The 21,486-nt window shown below is 41.1% G+C and overlaps 2 protein-coding genes and 1 long non-coding RNA gene across 5 annotated transcripts in view; 1 reads left to right on the forward strand and 2 right to left on the reverse strand.

Annotated features, from left to right (window-relative positions):
* Positions 1-4,653, reverse strand: part of Gyc88E (Guanylyl cyclase at 88E) — a 39,581-nt gene extending 34,928 nt beyond the window's left edge. For 2 of the 3 annotated variants that reach the window (XM_022840304.2, XM_086970078.1), the window contains exon 1: positions 3,605-4,653. In XM_022840304.2, the coding sequence (XP_022696039.1) occupies positions 3,605-3,615 (11 nt within the window). In that variant the 5' untranslated portion in view covers positions 3,616-4,653. Of the gene's footprint in view, positions 1-3,532 lie in introns of all 3 variants that reach the window. The other variant, XM_086970077.1, reaches the window with a different exon arrangement.
* Positions 4,654-4,755: 102 nt separating this feature from the next.
* On the reverse strand, positions 4,756-6,870 carry LOC111264420 (2-amino-3-carboxymuconate-6-semialdehyde decarboxylase-like). Its single transcript, XM_022840310.2, has one exon. The coding sequence runs from the start codon at positions 6,682-6,684 to the stop codon at positions 5,662-5,664; it is 1,023 nt and encodes a 340-aa protein (XP_022696045.1). The 5' UTR covers positions 6,685-6,870; the 3' UTR covers positions 4,756-5,661.
* Positions 6,871-7,476: 606 nt separating this feature from the next.
* LOC111264422 (uncharacterized) lies at positions 7,477-20,139 on the forward strand. Its single transcript, XR_002682854.2, has 3 exons — positions 7,477-7,591; positions 8,495-8,577; positions 17,678-20,139. It is a non-coding gene; the product is annotated as an uncharacterized LOC111264422 (long non-coding RNA).
* Positions 20,140-21,486: the final 1,347 nt, after the last annotated feature.

Consider the following 21,486-nt stretch of genomic DNA (forward strand, 5'->3'; position numbering starts at 1 on the left):
CGCTTTCCGTTTTTCGCGATTTATGTCATGTAACACAGAAACGGAACCGATTCTTTTTTTTCTCAGTATAGATTAGAAGCGTCTCTGCCTCGTCAGATTAGTTACATTTTGCTGGCGAAAGATACTGTAAGAAACAACTGTGTTTGTTAGACGTCATTACGTCAAACGGAATCGTGTGCCATACTTGAGTCGGCTACATGCGCCGTTGTGAGAGTTCGCGTCCACGGTACAGCCGAGACAACAGGTGTTCTCAGCTCTGAAAAACTTGATTTGCGATTACGCTTTTCATAGAAGCGATACCTGCCAATTTTTCTGCGCCACTACTCGACTTCGCTTCCAACACAATGCGAGTACTAACTAAAATGCCTCGGAAAAACAGGACCTTAGAAAAAACATGCCGTTAACATAACTCTTTTGAATTTACAGCTGCTGGGCAAAAACTCCAGACGCTGCGGATCTATTGGCTCACTGTTTTTGGGACAGTCGTTAGCTTCTCAAAAAAAAGCTCCCGTTCGTAATTTCGATGATGGCTTGTCTTCATAGTGCTTATATTACAAGAGCTGTTATATAGAAATCCCACAATAAGTCTAGCAAGAGTTCCAAACGTGCCTATGAATATCTACGTATATGCAGGCCATCAACATTAAATTTACACACGAGTTATGGTACAGTCACACTGCCATGTATCTGACTGACAGGGTGAGAGTATCTAGCGCTTTTTTTTGCGAAAATAATCTATCCAGCTTCTTCCGTTTGGATACGAATGAACACTTGCATTACTTCATGCTATAGAGTTCACTGTAGATGTGTAAATTAAATGCACAGGATCGCCTCATCCTGATTGTTGACACAATCTTATACTCAACCTCCCCGGAAACCTCTTTTTTTTTTCATGCTCGTATCAGAGTCCGACGCTGAAATCGCCTCTTAAAAAGTGTCTCTATGACAATGCTGTACATTGATGTAGTTTCATATTTAGATAGCAATAATCTGCGTTTACAAGGTCAAGTTGTCATCCAAATATCAGAGCTTATATAGGAACTAAATAAAGTATTAAAAAAGTATCCGAATTTTCGGCACTAACACCGTCCCTGCTTCTGAAGTCACCTTTATATAAATAAGCAGAACGATGTCTGGAGGAATATGTTTGAGTATCGAACGAATCAAATGGTCGTAATCGCTCGCTCGCTCGCTCGCTCGCTCAGTCGTTAATAGGACATCTTCAACAGAACAATGGTAAAAACCTTGTTGCAGTGTGGATCCCTAACAGTTCATAAACGTCAAACTTAGAACTGCTCATTTGGTACCTATCCACAGCCACATTTCCCTTAGCCCCATTGCCAAGACGAAATTCTAAGATAGGCAGGCCCGATTTGTTTGCTAGAAGCTGTTTACAGGTATAAATAAACTTATTTAAAGTTCTATACTGCTACGGGATGCCCGCCTCTTCTACCACAGGAAACAAATCACATTTTTAGGCAAAAAAAATTCTATAGAAGCAAATAACTGGTTCAATTATACTCTCGAACGTACATGGCACTTGTTAGACAAGTGTTACAGCAATCTTAACTTAGATAATCGCTTTTGCTTGTCTGATTACTTGGTCGGTTAACTTTCAGGACACAGTTTGAACCTAAAACTCGCCTACTGGTCTATTACTATATATATATATATATACTATCTATATACTGTACGGGTGTTTACGACAAACAAAGGACACTCGATGATGCCGTTATAGTGTATGATAGAAATCCCTCTGCTTTGTTGTCTCTTTCTATAGATAAAGTTTTTGAGGCTGTTAATTTCACTACTCACATATCGATTTTATTAACTTGTGACCCTGTCGAACACAGAGACTTCACGCTAGATATATATTACATGTTAATTTCAGGCGATTCACGGAACAAAGCACCCGTTTAAATGTTATTCCGAATTATTAGTCTGACGGATGCACGGTATGCGTCATATACAGTCAATAGCATCGGTTAACTTAGATAGTTACTAACTTTTGTACAAACAAGACATACGCGTTCAATAGCGCTTGATTGAGCTGAACTACGCTCTCCGGTGGAAATCTGTACCCATGTATTCCCCGTCCGCAAATCTTGCTTTAAATAAAGCTATGGCTTATTTCCTTTTCAGCATATCTAGCATTCGTTAAACTATGCGATAGATATTGTAATCGAAGACAGCCTACATACATAACTACGCCTTGTACAGGCGTATCTTATTCTCGACCTTGCACGAGTAGAAATGCTTTCCGCAGGCCTCGTGCATCTGGAGTGCCGAAGGGTATCAACAAAGGCCCCCGCTATGCTTGACCTTTACCCACATCCGTGCATTCGGTAGCTAGGTAAGGCGATAACATTATTTGGATGAGTGTAGTTAGCAAACTTAAGTTACCCTAGCAGAACAAAATGGAAGAATCGTAATGCGACATTGAAGTAGGCATTAAGATATGGCCATCTATCCTGAAGTACAAAAAAATATGCGACCATAGCTGTCATGACATGAGCAACACCTTAAGTAGAAACTAAATCCTCGTTAAAAAAAAAGCATCCATGACAGAATAACCGGTCTAGTAATACCAATAACGTCCTCATCGCCTTCGAACAAATTTAGATTATTTTCTTTCAAAACGTTATAATTTTTTTTGGATCATTTAAAATTAAATTTTCAGTTTCGCCTAATGAAGCGTTTTCGATATCATTTCAAAAGAAGAGTTTCGAACAACGGCAAAAACCCTAGTAGAGACTGCTCTAGAGAGAGATATAGAATAATCAATGGGCAGTACGGATACCAGAGTGGTCGTTTGCAGTAGTGGCCTTTAGCAACCTTGCCTAGGGACTGCGTATAATGGGATAATTTTTTTGCTGTCCACTGCAAAGTACATAGTTCTATATCATCCGTATGGGGGTGGAAAAAATAGAAACGAAGTAACCCTTATCGTTATGAGACCAGGATCTTAGCTCTAGGAGACCTTCATGGTTCACTATAGCAGACAGAGGTAATTCGCCCTTAAGCAGTAAGCAAAGTCACTGAACTTTCGTTGTTATCGAAAATGTTGCCCATAGGCACGATGCCTACTCAGCCACTGGGGGACTTTATTGATTCTGTTTTGTAGTTCACCTTTTCCGTGCTTATCTTTATTGGACAGTGCACATCCTCTGCATGGCCATAGCACCTGACTGTTCGGGCCTCATTTTAGTCAACAAGGGTTGGCGCTGTCAAGCAATAGAAAGCTGTGCGTCGATTTATCTTGAACGAATAGATAGTTTATATCACAGTACTGATATTTTACAATTTACCCGCATCATAAAAGATAATATAAAAAGCAGGGTAACAGCATCAGGTAGCTGCGGAAATAATTCACAGTGAGAGCTTCACGCACTCGTTATACCATATAGATCTTTCTGTTGTCGACCAATATCTTAAGCAAACTATATGCTAACAAGTCTAGAAAACAGTTTACGGTACAATCATTGAGCTCGCTAACTGTATCAAATACAAAAACATCAATTTGTGTACTTACTCGCCCAAAATATATGCCTCACTGCTTCTATACTACGCTATAAAAAGTAAGCTTGACTTGTTTTTGACATACTCGCATGTCATATTCCTTCCAGCGTTAGTGGCAATAGTCGATCCGTTTCGAAGATGAAGAGTCTTAAATCTCGTTGTTCAAAGAAGACAGCGGAACTTGTGTTGTGATGATGGAGCTTCAGCAATTTTTGCAACAGTATTGAAGACCGGAACTGTCTCCATATACCTATATACAGGCATTCGAAATGGACCGCCAATATTGCGTTGATGACATGTATCTCCTTGAAACGTTCGTAGCATGCATGAAGCACGTGTGCTGCCCTAACACATACAACTAGAATCACAGTGTCGTATCACATGTACATAACAACAATCTGTCACACAAAATATGGTCGTCTCGTGCGTAGGTTCATCTAGCCAATTTACACCGTTACAGGTTTCAAAAATCATGTGGCCGACTCTAAAAGAATAAATATCTGTGTCCTCGTGCTGTTGGTGTGTGCGGGTGTACAACTTCTGCACTCGAAAAATTTTAGCCTGTGGCGTACATATAAGGTACGAAGGGCGCGAAAAATACATTTACTTGTATACGAGCAAGAGTCAGAAATAATACCATACTTTACACAGTCAACTCGGTTCACGCATCTGTCGGATCGGCTTTGCATTTCATCGGCAATAGCAAATACGACAGCTGCCTATGGGCATTTAGTTGATTCGGCTCAATGTACAACAAAGCGTACGAACGAGCCTCTAGCTTTATGTTCCGTCGTACTGCCGTTTTACATATTACCACCCTTAATTGAGAATATTCCGAGAGAAACTCAAGATCAAGTAGTCTTGATATATGTAGTATTCATAATTAGCGCAGATCGGGTGCTGTTTCAAAGTGGTGTTGAATGCAGAATTGGGAGTATCTGTATTAGGGTGATATTCCCTAATATTGGATGAAACAAGCGTCCCTCATACTTGGTTGAGAACTCATAATTGGAGTATGCTACTATTGAATAAAACAGATTCGAGGAAAGCAACTGAATTACAATGACAGATGTCTAAAATGAGAATGTTTCTAGTCAGCTTACATCAAGTGAAGTCACTCTTCATGTCTTTCGGTTGGTTCTCATCAGTGAAGCTTAGCGTCCTATCGATCGGACGGTTTTCTGTTCTAATCTATAGTTGAAGCCAGTTGCCAGATATTCAAATTAATAGACACTATTTCTTGTCGACCTTAAAACGACCTTTATTAAAGCTACCGGAACTTTTGGTTTTCACGTGGTAAGATCAGAAGTTATTTATTATTCTATTAAATTTCGCTTTCGATTCTCAAGCTAGCAGAAATTTTAGAAAACCTGTTATACACAACTATTTATAGAAAGCCAGTCTGACAAAACTCGTTGAAGACCTACAGCGTAGTTGACCTGCACGCTATTTCTTACTTTCTCAATCACTAATTCGGCATCCTTTCACAAAAGCGTGCAAAAATGTTTAAGATACTAGCCCCCTGTTACACGGCGCTGCTGAGGAGAGGGCTCTCAGGACACATGGATTTCATTCCTAGGACTTTTAAATTTCCAAGCATTAATATTACCGCATACGAGTAGTAAATGCATAGAACTGCACGAAGACATCCACCGCGTACTAAACAATACATATATGATCACATTAATCATGTACTTAATAGTACTTAATAGAAAAAACTACAGTATAATTATACATGAATCAATTCTGTAAAGGACAACACGTACGATCCAGATTCCGCTTACCAATCATATTTTGTGCTATGTTTCATTGATGATGGCTTCTCGCCGAAAAAACATCGTTAATTCCAGAGCCTGCACGTCGCAAGGTCGCGTTGCGTTTAAAAACCAAACGGCCACTAGCTTAAGCATTTAATGAAACTATCATCACAGTATAGCATACATCTGTGAACGTTAATTAACTAAAGCTCGGTTCTTTCCTACGTCGCCGAACACTTGCAGGGTATGATCGGATTCATCTTCAGCGCGTGAACACGTTCGCAGCATATTTTCACACAAGCAGAACAAACTACTGTGTTTGTCGCGTACGGATCGCGTACGTTGAACCTTGATTTCAATCAGATCAGTTATACTATGATCCTCATCAAATCGAGCTAAGCTGTAGACCTAGAAATTCAGCTCCGTTTCGCCAAAGAAGCTTCTCACGAAGTTCGTCTGCGATTCGGGCTCTCTCAACTAAAGCCCCTGGCCGCTCAGTCTCACCTAAGGGGAACGGATAATCGCTACCGAAGCATACGCGGTCCTCTCCAATAACATCAATAAGAAACTTCAATGATCGCTCATCATGCACGAGTGCATCAGTATAAATGCGGCCGATATACGAACTAGGAGGATTTATATTGTCGACAGCACACAGGTCGGGTCGGCACTTGAAACCGTGCTCGATCCGGCCCAAGGTGTAAGGAAACGAACCGCCCCCATGGGCGAAACAGAATTTCAGTTTCGGAAAACGCTCTAGAACGCCGCCAAAAAGCACACAGCAGATTGCGTGCGCAGTCTCTGCTGGCATCCCGACCAACCAAGGCATCCAGTACTTCTTATTGCGTCCGTCCAATTGCATATCCCAGGGATGCACGAATATGCTAATGCCAAGCTCCTCGGCTAGTTTATAGAATCGGTCGAGCTTAGGAGAGTTCAGATCCCAGTCGTTGATATGCGATCCGATCTGAACACAATTCATGTTGTGTTCTTTGTGCACCCGTTGTAGTTCAATGGCAGCTAAGTTAGGAGATTGGAGTGGGACAGTCGCTATTCCAATGAAACGATCCGGATATGTGTTTACTACGACAGCAATATGGTCATTTAGGAAGCGGTGGAACCATAAAACATCTTCACCTTTAGCCCAGTAGTTAAACAATACAGGAACCGTCGACAAGGCCTGAATCGTTACTCCGGTAGCGTCCATCTCACGGATACGTTGGGCAGGATCCCAAAGATTGCGCTGGACTCGGCGAAAGAACTTCCCGTCATCGTAACGCATCTCATAATTGCCATCGTCAAGTTTATGCATTTGCACCCAGCCGCCATAACCGAACTTCAATTTAAGGCTAGGCCATGTTTCCGGCAAAATGTGTGCGTGCAGGTCAAGCTTGGTAACAGAGGCCATTGTGCCGTAACTGTGATCTTCTCCGAGCGGATCAAGCTAAAGTTTCGTCAGTTAAGCGGCAATTAGTTGCTCTTTTCTATCCTTTTAGCGTTACTGAACCAGTGTCATCGACAACTGCTTTCTCGTCTGCATAATGATGAGGCCAGCTTGACCGTTGAGCATAGCGTTACTGAGGAAGTTGTGCAGCGAATGGCGACGACAGCGCCAAAGTGTTTACAACTGAGAATGAACTAAAGAAAAAAAAAAAATGGGAAACTGTTGTAAACTACACCTGCACCGCTATTTTCCTTTACTGGTCTAGTCAGTCTTACTGTCTACAGTCTTTGTCACGTTCTTGGCAGGACTATACAATATGTCCAGCAAAGACCGCCGGTACCTGGATCCAAGTGAGATTCTCAACGTGCGTATCCATCAAAGGTCATAGCATAATTTGACCTGGAGGCCTATATCGTGTTAACGATCGAAAAATTCAAAGCTAACCTATTTTATTACCCTTAGATTGTAAATAGGATTCAATACGCTTGCTGGAAAAAGGGTATCACGACAGCCCGGTTTACAATCGCCCAGTCAACTTTTGGTAAAGCTGATTGTTCCTAATCAATCCGTCGTTTCTACCAACGTTTGAACGTCTTGCCGGCCGTGGCTTTTCTCTTTTGAGTTATCTGATTCAAGGTATTTTGTTTTTCAAAGATAGCCATAGCGAGACATAGTCGATTTAATAACTAGTTAACAAATGGGCGTATTTGAAGTATATCAGCAGCTTCGCCCCGCGATAATCTGCTCATCCGTGTAAGCACATGTATTCACGGTGTTTTTGAAGGCAGTTTTTGTCGTTCTTTGCCTTCTTAGCTGTGACATTTCGGTTGCTAGACGGTCTATTATGCACCGGTAATTTTGAGAAATTCAGGTTAGACAGGATTTTGAAAAGAATGCACATTTTATATACTTATATGGTAAGCAAATCGGCTAGCTTTGCGTCTCAGCGTAATGAGAGTTGATTCTAAGGACAGTTGTTCTCTGTTCCTAGCTTTTCCATATAAGTCTACATTGTTGTTGTATAACAGGCTTAGATTAAAAAGCACGTCGGAAGGAGGCAGACAAACATGTAGTTGAAAATTAATTTTATATTTAGAAAATATAGGATTTATTGACGAAAAAGGAGACTCTCAGATTAAGCAAGCGCAGCTTTAAACTGAAATTTGCTTTTTTCCTTAGGTGAAATCGTTTTCGTTACTTCTACATAGGCATGTACTTTTGCGTAACTGTTACTCAAGTTTTATCTTAGATTTTTCCGAATTGTCTCTCACATGATTTTTCGAAATTGTGCACATAGCATATTATTAAGCTAAAATTCAACTGCGTTTCGTCACCAGAAAAATCAAATACTCAAGGTAACGCATGGAAAAACTTCGTTGGTTTTTTGATGGATTCTATACATGTGTTATGCAGTGTACGCAAATGGCAGCCAGCTGATTCAAATTGACGAATGCTCCCCACCTCCAACAGACATATTTTGCCCACTATATTTTATATATAATGAGCTACTGCCCACACGAAATGCCCACATCATCTCTTCGCTGAATACGACCACATAAGTATGCTCGAGAGGTCCGTACATAATATAAACGGGTCTAAGTTTAATAAGGCCAAAGTGGGTAGCACATATTTTCGACACAAAATGCATATTACCTCCAGAGAAATACGAATAGAAGTAAGTTCTCGTTCAACTATATTTATCTCGCGTGCTGTAGTGGAAACTTTCAAGGCACATTGAACCTAATCTATTCAATTTGCTGACATGTCCGTTTAGGTTACCGAATTGCGGAATGACGTAACGTAATCAGGCCTATCGTCTACTCGTCATAAAAGCCAATAACGGATATCTTCATAGCGGTAAGCATTAAATCATTGCTGCCTTCTCGATCCGTCAGACCGTTCACGCTTCTCATGTATTTGATGCATGGAGTACGATTTGTCAGCAACTTGACCTAGTTAGTGAGGGCCTACAGGCGCAGTATCTTTAGTAGCCAGTATACTCTGTTCTGACGACACAATGAGCAGGCCCGATATCTGGAAAGCAATCCCTTTTCGAGGCGCCGCTATTCAGATGCATTGAACTCAGGCGAGTAAAACGGGAGTATACTTGGATGCCAGCCAATGCTTCTGATTTGTGTCTATCAGAGCCGATAGGCGGCATTTCTTCGTTCGATGAGCCCATAGAAAAGGAAATCTACCAAAACTTCCAAATAACGAGTTGCTTACTACTTTTTGTCAAGGTTGCCTAGTAGGTGTAGATAATATACAAAGTATAAGGTAAAGATTACCTATTCTCTAGTAATTCTGATGTAGGTCACAAGTGTTTTAGAAGTAAAAAGTGGTCGTAACCGGCGAAATTACGCCAATGAAGGCATCATTTGAACTGAACTAGTAATATATTTAGTAAACGAATGCTAGTTATCTGCAGCTGAGCGCTGTGTTCGATTTCCATTCAGGTTTAGGTTGGTCGTTGCTAGGAAGGCGTTTAACCTTAACGCCTGCTTGTAAGGAACATAGCTCTAATACTACGTTCAGTGTTATAACTTCAAATGAGCAAACGTATTACGGACGCAAACTTCCAGCGATTGCCTCTTCTTCCAAGCCAAAGGTGAACAATTAAACTGATCAAAATTAGTGCCAGCTTCATCTTACCCTGCGAAAAGGTATAACACAGAACACCTCATTTGAAAGGAAAATATAGAAGTAGTTTACAATAATAGGTCTTTTGTACCTAGCTATCTAGGCCTGAGATGGTCACAATTGACTGAACTTCTTAAACAACTATTGCTTCAACTATAAGATTCATTTATTTAATATTTCAAGCTGTACTGTTGAAATGCGGCCAATATAATATTAATAATCACAGATTGCCTATAAAGTAGACATATTTCAATGCACGGCTAATTCTTGAATCCGCTGAAAAAATTATGTGTGTTGTTATTGGCTTGAATGGACGCCTCCTCTATAGGCGGCTTTAGTCAGTCAGATAGTGTCATCATTGATGGTACCCTTGGCTATCATTAGCAGACGATAGTGTTGACTTCAACTTTTGTTTCTTGAGGATTTTCGCTTCCGAATTTGCCTCACACCGTCTCTCCTAAATCGACGTGGCTGATAAGCGGTCGGGAAACAAAGTTGCCTCTCAAGCCATTTTCCGCTTCACTTAGGAAACAAAGGCCGGCTGAGGCAGTCAACGACGTAAGTGCACTTCGTTTCATGATAAAAAGAGTCGGTCGTTTGCATTAATGTTTAGCAGCAGGGCCGGATATAGAAATCGAGGTATTTGTTACTTACTGCTGCAACATGTTGTTTTTAAAATCCTTCTGTCTGTCTGAAAAAGGGTTTTTTCGTTGTTTTCACCTTGTAGTTCATTTAAACACTTTCGTAGTCCGTCAATATTTTTTAGAACCTGTCGCGTCCTGATGACAGATGCTTGACCCTTTTTTTTTCGCCTTCTGGTGCCGTGTGCACCCATTTCAAATTACGGTTATCTACTCTAAACCTGTTGATGATTATGACCATGGGTCTGGAACGGAAGTGTATATGCTTCAATGCTTAACGTGCCCCACACTAACGTGCCCCAGTACTATCGAACCGATTCCCTATTGCGTTTGAGTGTATCCCTTCGAAGTGAATTAAAATAATTCTAAGAGATTATGTAAATAAATTTGGTAAAATTCATTGGTAACAGATTATTGTGATTTCTATGATTATTTGAAAAAAACAGTTACTGTGACAGCCTTTGCCTTTTTTACCGCAATCGGCCTGTAATAATAGATTTAAATAACGGCACGACCGATACTTCATAACACTTCCTTTTCGACTAACTACTCAAGTCAAACTATTTTCTTCTAAGCGAGTAGGCTGCTGCTTATCCACGTGTTTATTGCAGACTTTCCATAGTCAACCGTTTCCAGACTTGAGTCTTTCGTAAATTTATCTTACTATGGACAACCGTCAATCTTTATAATAATTAGTTATTTTTGGCGTTGTTCCTCCTCAATACAGCCTCCAATCTACATGATGAGAAAACCATATCTAGGCGCAGTGGCTACCCCATGGATTCCCAATCGTCGTCAGGTTTTAAAATATCCTTGTTCTTTCTTTTCTACCACGTACTTTCAACACCTTCAATACGAATCTAATGATACATCGAATTCTTCGTCCTGTTCTACCTTGTCCTATCTTCTATGTCAGCGCCGCGCTGCGATCACGGCATCATTTGCTGCTACGAGGAATTTTACTAGCGCAAGCCAGCATTAACTTTTCAGCTGCCACCAACAACAGCAAAATGGATCTAGCAGCAACCAGAAGCAGTGCCTGCTTCAGGACGCTGCAACGTACCTCAGCCTACTAATGCTGAGGTGTCGAGAGATGGGTTGACGACGTTATCGTTTCGAAACGAATAACGACCGCTCTAGTTATAGAACGGAGACTCGGGCAACATTTTTGCCGACCAGCTTATCTGTCCTTATTCTGCTAGCCTAGCAGCCACGTGTTGATTGATCCGACCATCGTTCTACGTCTCTATACCATTGCCTACCTTGTTTTTAATCGATGATTCGGCAACGTTATTTCATCAATGAACAGAGGTGATTGTTACTGCTTAGATGCCGTTGTCTTCTTGGTATCACCATCTATCTTATTAGTGCCACTATTAACATAATAACGTTATGACTATTCTCATTATAATTATGATTCCATCTGTAAGACCCGTCGACGATAGCCATCTTTATAGTTTACTTCTGCAATTGCGTTGCTCGAGTCCGCCTTGTGTCTCGTGTACCGTAATTAGGTGGGCTATCTTCGACAACACGAGCGCAGTTGTCAACGGCCAGATTGTCTGCGTCTGACGCTTGTCAAAAGTATTAGAGGTGTATGGCACAGGCCCCGCGATAACGCGCTGAACAGTAGCGTTTGTGCCCGATAAAATTAGGAACGCGTGGTGCAAACTTGAGGCGTAAATGCGGTTCGTCTCGTGTCGGAAGAAGCCAGCCGTCAGTTAAGGCAGTGTGGGATGTAAAATATAGAACTCGTATATATTTATCTAGTTATTACGAGTGCTGTGGCTATTTGGACGGTCGCTGTTTAGATGTTTAGAGTAAACTGCAACAGCTTCTAGTCCTTACATGTTCCATAGCTATTGACATTTACTACCATTTTACATTGTATCGCACCGTACGGCCGTGATTTTCGTTGATCTAACAGTAACTAACTGACTTCCATCGTTAATAGCGATGCCTATCGTATTATCCTGCAACGTCTGGCTTTGCGTCGGAGACATCCGTGGCCGAGAAGCGATAACCCAACAAGAAGACCTATTTCAGAAAGCACCCATTTCGCTAGTATAACATTTATATTTATTAGCATGTGATTTCCTAGATCACTACTTGAAATTTTATTGGTCTGGGCCTCGTTAGAAGAAAGTATGCTTGTTCGGTAGCGATACGCTTTATCTATGTGTCGAGCTTGGCGTGTTTGCGTGTCTCTACGAATGGGACAAGTCTGTATTAATATAAATGATAGTAGTATTAATACCAGTAACCTTTTCTTGATCCAGCGGGCACGTAAAGTCACGATTGTTTTTGATCTAAGAGTGTCGCTTCGTGCTACTTCGTCACTAAAATACAGATATCATTATTTGTTTGAGTCGTTACTAGGATATCTTATAGACACGTGAACAATCTAAACATTTTAATAATATTCTTAGTGCGCAGGGCACTTAGATGGTGCTGTTTTTCTCTGCGTTACGCTATTCAAGGAAGGCGTTTTTGGACATGAGTTTGTGCCGTGTCATTCATAGAGACCTCCGCATCGGAAGCCGGTGCGCTGTTCGACTGGCTCGTGGTACAATTCATTAAAACACACGACATGGTCGAGGCCCTGCACTGCTTGCCGGATTACCGCATGTCTCTTCCTTCCATGCTCCGTCCTCCGTGGGGTCAGTGATATAGGACTTTGGGTCGGCCATTCGTTCCATCTATTGTGAAGCGAATTGTGGGTAGGCGGGCATTTTGGCAGGGCAAACTGGCGATGAGGACTCCCTTGCCCTTACACATATGAACAGTGATGGCAAGACGCAGACAGGCCCAATACTCTTTAGTTAAGTTAGACTTTAACATACACGTTTAGACTTTTCTGGCACGAGGTCCTTCTACCTGAGTTTTGTGCTACCGGTACGAGCTTGACACTGGAAAGGAGTATTACCGTATTCAGGAAGAGAAGCGACGGCCTCTCTATGACAGCACTTCGGTGTTTTCCTACCGGTGCGCATTCTGTTACATTGCTGTGTGTGTGTGTGTCCAGCAGCAGGACAGGACTAGTTTTAAATAGCAAAAATGCTTTACAGATTCCAAGGCTGACGAATACATACATTTGCTGCTAATCGCCCTGCTTCTCTACCCTACGGCTTTGGTCTTCTCTAAATTGGCTTAGGACAATACCTGCTCGACCTTAAAGCGACTTTGTCTCATGGATCGCGAGACGTATCGTCGTACAGTAAAATATTTGATCTGACAAACTTGATTTACCGATTGCGCTGTCCTGAGATCGTTTCGGGAGGACCGAGTTGTCGCCCTAAACTATTTCTGTAGAGTTACGCGACGTCATCTTGTGTCGTAATGGCCTTTCCTTACAGAATCGCGGCGGTGACCTGGATGAGCTTATAGGAACGTCCTATTTCGGCGAGCTTGAATGAAATTTAGCTTCTTCATGTTTTATTAAACGCCATCTTGAGGTCGACGAACACAGTGCAGGCAAACGGTTCGGTGTATTTTGTATTTAGGATGGAACCCATCTTAACAAACAGGATTTGGCTAACTAACTAATTTCTATCGATTTGCCTTTGAGAAGGCAACTTTACTGTTGTTGCGTAGTGTTTGTTTTGGTGCAGTGCAACGCCATCTGTTGTACTTTAGCTAACAACAATGATCGGAATGTTTACAAATGACGTATAGCTGAGATAATTTGCTACGTGACAACATATCTTATTTCCATAACATAAATAAATTCTACCTTCCATAAAAAAATATCTAAAACGTCACTCTGATGTCGTTTATATAGAAACGAAGCATAAATATAACATCGGTTAAATAATGTATTTTTTACGAGTTCAATAATTATCTACAAGCTATCTAAGGCTAATGGTGAAATTTTCTTGGGGGCTATAACTATTAATGGCATTATTGCAGAGAATGGAAGTTTACAGTGATAAGAACTTGTTGCTTTAGAACCATCAACGTAAACTACAAAGAATCAGATCGTGTAGAAAAAATTATATTATTTGCTCATATCATAAGATGAGGAATAACCTCCTATTGAATTGAGGAACAGGTAAAGTGGTTTAAGGTTGAAACAGCGCGCAGACAGAGCGTTCGGAGTAATGCCTAGCGGGGCCAAATCCGAAATATTCGTACATAATAACTATATCATTATCAAGCATTTTTTTTCCTATAGATTCGTAAGTTGCACAATTAAAGGAGCGTTCATATCTGTGGTCAACCTCGTTACTCTTTAGTGAATACGGCTACGTTCGAGCCTGTTTTTCTCTGCTGTTATAAATGTCTGATATCGTTAACGTCCGATGCGTGCTTCTAATGACAAAAGTGGGTAGAAATTGATTCAGAGAAACTGTACGAAAGCAAGGTGTAGCATTAGGTGGCATTTTATATAACTCCGCAAATAAAGTCCCGTTTTAAAAAACAACTTTGACACGAACTGGCGTTCCATGTCATCGTTTGACCGTCCTAATCGCATCGAAAGCGCGTAAAAAGCCACTCCAAAATAAGAAACCCTTTGAATCAGCAGCACACCGTGGCTCATCACTTAGCACAGCATCAACTATATAGAAGTTCTTCGTTTCGACTAGAAACAGTCTATATCCAGATTATTTCTTTTTCGTTAGCATATTCCATATGGGAATTGACGTTTGACATGATTCGCTACCCCTCTCTATCACCCCGTACGCACAACTGGGTTAAGCTAGGTCTAAAACTTCTTTGATATGAAACACGCATCACTTCTATTTAACGTCATCAAAGAAATCCATAACTAAGATAGGTATCTTTAAGTAGTAGCTAATTCACTATGTAATTGCAGTAAGTGTCCTCGTATTGTTAGGTTCCTATTTATGAAAGAAGCAGAGAGAAAACAACTTGCTCGAGTTGATTGTTTTTGACGTGGTCGGCTTTCGTCGCAACGAGTTCGATGGGACCGAAAACAGGTTGGCTTGATTTTCGGGCGAGAACATAAGGTCGTTGATGGTAGACCGACGAAGGTTATGGGTGTAGTGGTCAGAACTTATCATCCCATTCACTGCCATGATCACCAGTACTATAGCCACTTCCACAAGTTCAGCACGGCAGCTTTTTGTACGTTGATCACAAAAATTGTTTGGCCGAGTTTCGCTTCAGCTCCTGGTTACGGCCGAAGGAATTAGGCTACGCAGTGGCAGATGGCCGGTCTAGCAATGGAGGCTAGGTAGCTCTGTGGGGCAGAAATAATATGGGCGATGCCAATCGGGCTGGCAACCGCCTTAGTCGAAGTGTCCCAGGCACCCTCTGGAAAATATAAGGGGTATGCCGCTAACGTTTTCAGACAACTGGAATATTGCGATGGAATCCTTTCGCTCGAAATCAAAGCAATGCTATTGTTGTAGTAGCAATAAGTTCCTCATAGATAAAGACACGATATTTTTACGTGCTACGACACATGATTTGTTCAGGTATGCGATGAAAATCGCTAGATAGGGTAGCCTTTGGCAAGTAAAGCAACCTGCTAAAACAATGTAAGTGCACTTTTGCATATAGAAACATTCTTTTATATAGGAAAGTGTATATATATATATACACTTGTTTCTTATACTGTTTATAAATAGGTAACGTTGATTTTATACTCTACATCGTTTGTTGTCAATGGGTACTACTGTATAACAAATACGCTTCCAACAACTTCTAAGCATAAATATTGCCGGCTGTCGATTTCGCTACCTGAAAAGGCTACTCTAGCCAAGGAAACGGAAAGATCCCCAAATAAAAGTTAACATTTGTCTTAAAAATAAGCTCATATTGCATCCGCGACGCATAGCTATTCCTCGCAGAATCTGAGGCGATATTAATAATAAATGTTTCAGATACGTCTGGTAATGGCATCAGGCACTGCTACAGAGAGCTTGTTCCCTCTAGTACGAAACGAAGTACGTCTACGCCCGGCTTCGAACGAACTTCGAACCTGAATAAGAAGTAAACCATCTTACATTTCTCTAGGTTTCGCTAGCAAACATGACGGGAACAAGTGACACCCTTAGAGGCAGAGCGCGTGAAGTCTTATCTGTCCATACCTAATTCCTGGGTTTTTTGAGCAGTTCAGCCGCTCAACCCTAACACAGCATCCGGTCTCGATGCAGTCAAACCCACTGGACAAGCCAATCGATAAAGCGTAAAAGGGTCCGGCAGAGTAGCATTCTTCGAACTACTTTTTGAATACTATGGTTAGAAGCAACACTTGCTAAACACCAGGACAAAACAACTTGAAATTGTGATAACGTTATCAGCCCGACGTTCGATGAGGTTCTCAAAATGATCGCGCATTGCGAGCACCTGTATGCGTTATGCGGCTTTGTTTATTTCTTGCCTCGATTTGGTTCTCTGCCAAATGGTCCGTCTGCAGAACACTGAAACCGTTTCTTTACCGAGGTAGCAGATGATTGCGAGGTTTCTAAGAAACCCAAAAAGTTTAGCGTACAGTAAAAGACAAAAAAGAAAGAAGCCTTACTTCTTTTTAAGTTCCTAAATGCAGTTGGTGGATTTGGGCAGAATTTATTGATCTAACCGAACGTTGTATTACGAACTAGACATGTTCCTTTTTCAAAACATTGGTTTAATCTATGTTTACCGACATCGAAGTTTAATCCGATGCATTAATGCTAGTCTTTACGCGTTACCCCAGTGGGCTTTGATCTAATGATGTAATTCTTAGGTCACCGAGAGGAGCTCGGTGCGTGATACCTTGAGAATAGCTTAAGGCGCCCTACGTTAAGCCTCTCCTTTAGCGGAATCTAAAGATTTCCTTGCAACAATACGTAGAGTAAATCACATTTATCGGTCGTATGCCAAAGTAACTGATCATTTAATTGAGTCCATACATATAATCCAGCGAGGTCAAAGGATAACTGCATAAGAATAGGAATTATTGTTATACGACGAGACACACCATCTACGGCACAAGACCAATTACAGATTACTGCTTTATTAGATATAGATATATATGCACTTGCTTCGGATATATATATATACACAACACGATCATTAACCAGGAATTTTTCTACCGTGAGACGGTAACGAAGATAGCGATGCTGATAAGGAAATCATTAGTTTTCTGAAGATAAATTGATTCCCAGTATTTCTAACATTTATCATCATGAGACAGACCGAAGATCCGAGACCTATTTATTTAAATTACCCGATTCTAGCAACTCACCACGAACCCAACATCCATATAATTGGGTGGTACATCAGTGTCCTTGATCGATGGGTTACCGGATATGGCCTGTTTGTGTGCACCAGATATATTCTGTGTTTAATAAACAATATATGCCCGCTGCCTCCTCCGCCCACGGGTCACTTTCTTAGTTAACCTTCATTACTCAGCCCAATCGTCAGGAGCCCTAAGTCTGCAAGAGAGGTTTTTTTCTTAACACGTCCTAGGCTGAATTCGCTTTCATCTAACTGTTTGCAGTATTCCAGCATCTATAGAATCTTTATCCACCGAAATTAGCAGGTGTTGATGTGCACCTTTGACTAACTTCTGCGAAAATTTCTTGGAAACAGGAAGAATTAGTAAGATTTACAAACTGAACGCCGGCGGCTAATTCCGAATATTTCCTCGTAACGAAGGCGGGCCAGACGAAACTCCGTTCACACTTTTAGCTTATTTAATGTTCTTGTCTCTTTATTTCTAGCAACCTCTGTGACATCTTCTATTGCTGATGACTAATCTCGTAGCTCTCGGAATCTGTTGCGTAAGTCTTTCGCCATTGGGGAAATCGCGTGTACTGCCAAGGCTGGCTAAAACTGATGGAAGTTATAGGAAATGACGAAGAAGTGTTGAAATGCAGCATAGCTGGTGCGTCAACGATGCCGCCGATTCTGGTCATATCGAAGCGGAAGGTGATGAACGCAACAGAAAGAGTGTTACTTTCGATTTGGTGGAAATGCCGAGCTGCCATAGCGGAACATGGCGACTACATAAGAGCTGGCCATTTCGTTGTGGCGGTGCAGTCTCGCGGCATCTTTCCCTATTGTAGGTAAACTGTGTCCTTTACTAGGATAAATCGGATGCAGTCCACACGCCGTATGAACTATAACCAGTAACGCTGGTTATAGTTCGTGCGGGCACAACTTTACGAAGGAGAAACGAGCCAATCAAGGACGAAACGCAATGCCAGAAGATGTCAGAGATACGCGTTTTGGATAATCGAATAGAATATGCAGAACGTGTTACCGTGCAGAGGCATAAGAGATAAAGCTGAATTAGATGTTCGAATCGATACCGACGACGTTTTCCTTATACCGCTCCCAAAACAGGATCACAAAAATGTGCCTATTGCCCGAGCCTAGCGATAGAATATATTTTACGTCTGGGATAGATCGAAAATGTTGGTAAGTCATTTTCGTTGACGGACAAAATGTTGCTTTCTGATCGATATTCAGACTCGTTGCGGGTCTGCTCTGGCCTGATCCCTGATCATAATCATGTCATTTTGACACGGAGTTACTATACTGCAATCGAAAAACAGTTGCCAACCCCTCGCCACGAAAGAACAGCTATTAAATTTTAACTATTAATAGTGGTATTCGAAAATATCAGTTAGAACCTATGTTGTACATAGAACACGTTCAGGGGCCCGACGGAGACATCGTAACGTTGGCTTGTCATTTCTATAACTTCAATTGCGGTGAACGTGTATAGGGCTGTTACTTGCTATAACCAGTCATAAGCGGTTAACAACGCATCATGCGTCCAGTTGAAAGGTCAATAAAGATGTCGTACTTGATCATCGACCATCGGATCAACACTATCAGGCATAGTATTTTGGAAAAAAAAAGTAAACATCGTTCTATCAATTTGCAGAGATGCGCAATCAGGGGAAAAGCAGCTTGGAAACATGCTGCTAGAATAGAATAAACATAGATTCGCCACTGGTTCCCGACACGTACTGTTACTCATACAGCTCAGTACGTATAGGCGCACTACCGTTAAAGATCGGACTTTCTTAGAATTGAAATCCACTTACAACGACACTGACTCATGGTCATAAGATGGGCGTTCAGCACTCGCACAACAGAACGAATAGAAATGTTCCGATCAGGTTCCATTAATTAAAAGCCATCATCGTCTTGACCATACAATACGTTCGTGCTGCCACCCAATTTTGCCATACATTGAAGTTAGCCTGTACTTATACAACGTACCGTACTATAACGGATATTAACTTGATAATAGATAAATCAGTGGCAAAATTTCGTATCAGAATCATTTGTCTCTGCCGAAACTATGGGAACATTTATCCGCCAAACGTAATGAAATATGAAAAAGCCATTAAAAAAAGTAGGTGATTTTGTAGAAACCTCAACTGGGAGTGTCGAAATCATTTTATAGAAAAAGCATTCTTGTCTTCCGTCTAACGTCAATTTCGAGTAAATTAAAAACATATATTGGTAAAAAGTTCAATAAAAATTTAAAGTAGTAAGCCTTGCATTTCAGCTCTAAATATAAGCACTAGTCATAATTAGAGACCGGAATTAGAAAAATTGGGGCATCCGAACGAGAAAATGTATGAAATCAGTTAGTGTAAAGGTAGTGAATCTACTTTTTTTCCCTGGGACTGTGGCTGTACTTTATTGGCTTTGAAGCCATAGTTATGAAGTTTGAAGCCAGGTGAAATTATTTGGCGAACAGTGTCGTATATGTTGAATTTGGCAAATCTCCTCCAATTTTCCAATGGATATTCAATCCACGTCCTGGGAGAAATAGCTGCTTAAAGCAGTTTGTTTCATGTTTTCTTTTAAACAGCTCATAGTTCTTCTGATCGCATGAGCACTTCGGGGCTATCTCTGTGGTTTCTCATAAGAAAAGCAGATACCGTACCTTTTACGTCACCTGTTGATTAGAACTTTTGTCTACCTATCATCATAGTTATTGTACTGACAATGTCGCAGGTTGTCACGTTTCGGCAAAATAGTCGACTTCACCAGGAAACAAGTGTGCTACAATAATTTGCAATTAGGGCCTTTGTTTAAAGACTATTGCTAGTCTGATTAGCACCTGGATGGTAAAGTGAAAGGACAGAGCCCTAAGCTAACGTGATACCTGTACGCCTTCGCCAATACTGGAAGACTTGAAGTAAATACTGATAATAATAGAACTGAATAGTCAAGAGTAAAAAGTTCGAACTGTATTCTATTGTACGTCTCTTTTTTATTTACTTTTAATCTCTCCGCTATTAGAGCAAGCTTTATCTAACGCGTACACATTGCCGCCCAGTGGGCTTCGTGCAATCACCATTTTTTCCTAAATGATGCACGTTATGCGTTTCCAATACAAATACTAACGCAAAATAGCGGTTAGATGATTCAGTCGTGCTCTGTGGTCCAACTGGGAACACAAAACCCCGTCCTAGCCATAAAGGACGTCAATAGACATTTTTTTAAACTACTTGAAACAACGTTTTGATAAATGGGGGCGCTTCGATCGTTCGTTTAGGATTCAAGAAAAGTTTCAACCTGCGTGTAGAGCGTATTTGTATACGACTTTCAAGGCTCTTACTAGCACTTCCGCTAAGTTAACTACTTCGAAAGCCTGTAACGTACGAATCGAGTTAAGTTAGTTAGAGCAAATCATGCTTGCACCTTTAGGAGTTTCTGGGCGCGTCTTTCGTCCTCGACTTTATAATAATAGAATATATCGAAATGACGCTATCTCAATCATTGGGTAACGCTGACGTATTGCTATTCAGTATCGAAAGCAATGATCAGGATTCCGTTCCGTTCGATTCGAAAAAGGTACCCTTAATTTTGAGATTTGTTTACGTTCAGCAAACAATAATGCGTCACATCGCACGAGGCGGAAGCCTTTGCAGACACAAATTGGTTAAGTCATATTGAAATCGATCGCCATAAGCCGGTACTTCTAGCGCTATCAGCAACGAGATTTCAGCCCTTAGTAGCCCTACTTTATCAATATCGGCTGCAGCATATTTTCCAGTAACGTACAGTCAAGGCGATGAAACAGAGCTTCGATGTTGGATGAAGTCACTTTGGAACGGACAACAAATGCGGACCGCTTTTTTACGAAGAGACTCAGTGCCGCTGTCTTCCGCCGCGTCGAGTACCAACTACGATGAAAAGTTTCTCGAGTTAAACGAAACAAAACACCTCTGTATGTACATTGATTATTCCACTCTATCGGTCCACCTAGAGAGCAACAAAAGCACTCTATCTGTAGAAAAGTTCCCGATTCTAACTAGCCAACAAGCTCATCTCATGTTAGCCAAGAAGCCCTTGAATAGAACAGCACGGTAAAGGTTATTTTTATCTTCTTCTTATTAGTCTCTCACAATTACACGCATTTGTTTATCGACATAACATACATTGATATGCACAAACATTTATTTTAGTCCCCGTGCACGCAAGCTAGCTACCCCTATTCACTTCCCCTGGGGCTTTTTTGCTCTACTCCTTTATTTATATCGGAAGTGTCGTCGTTGTC

The sequence above is a fragment of the Varroa jacobsoni genome, unplaced genomic scaffold (assembly GCF_002532875.2).
Source record: "Varroa jacobsoni isolate VJ856 unplaced genomic scaffold, vjacob_1.0 scaffold_858, whole genome shotgun sequence".
Lineage (NCBI taxonomy): Eukaryota > Metazoa > Arthropoda > Arachnida > Mesostigmata > Varroidae > Varroa > Varroa jacobsoni.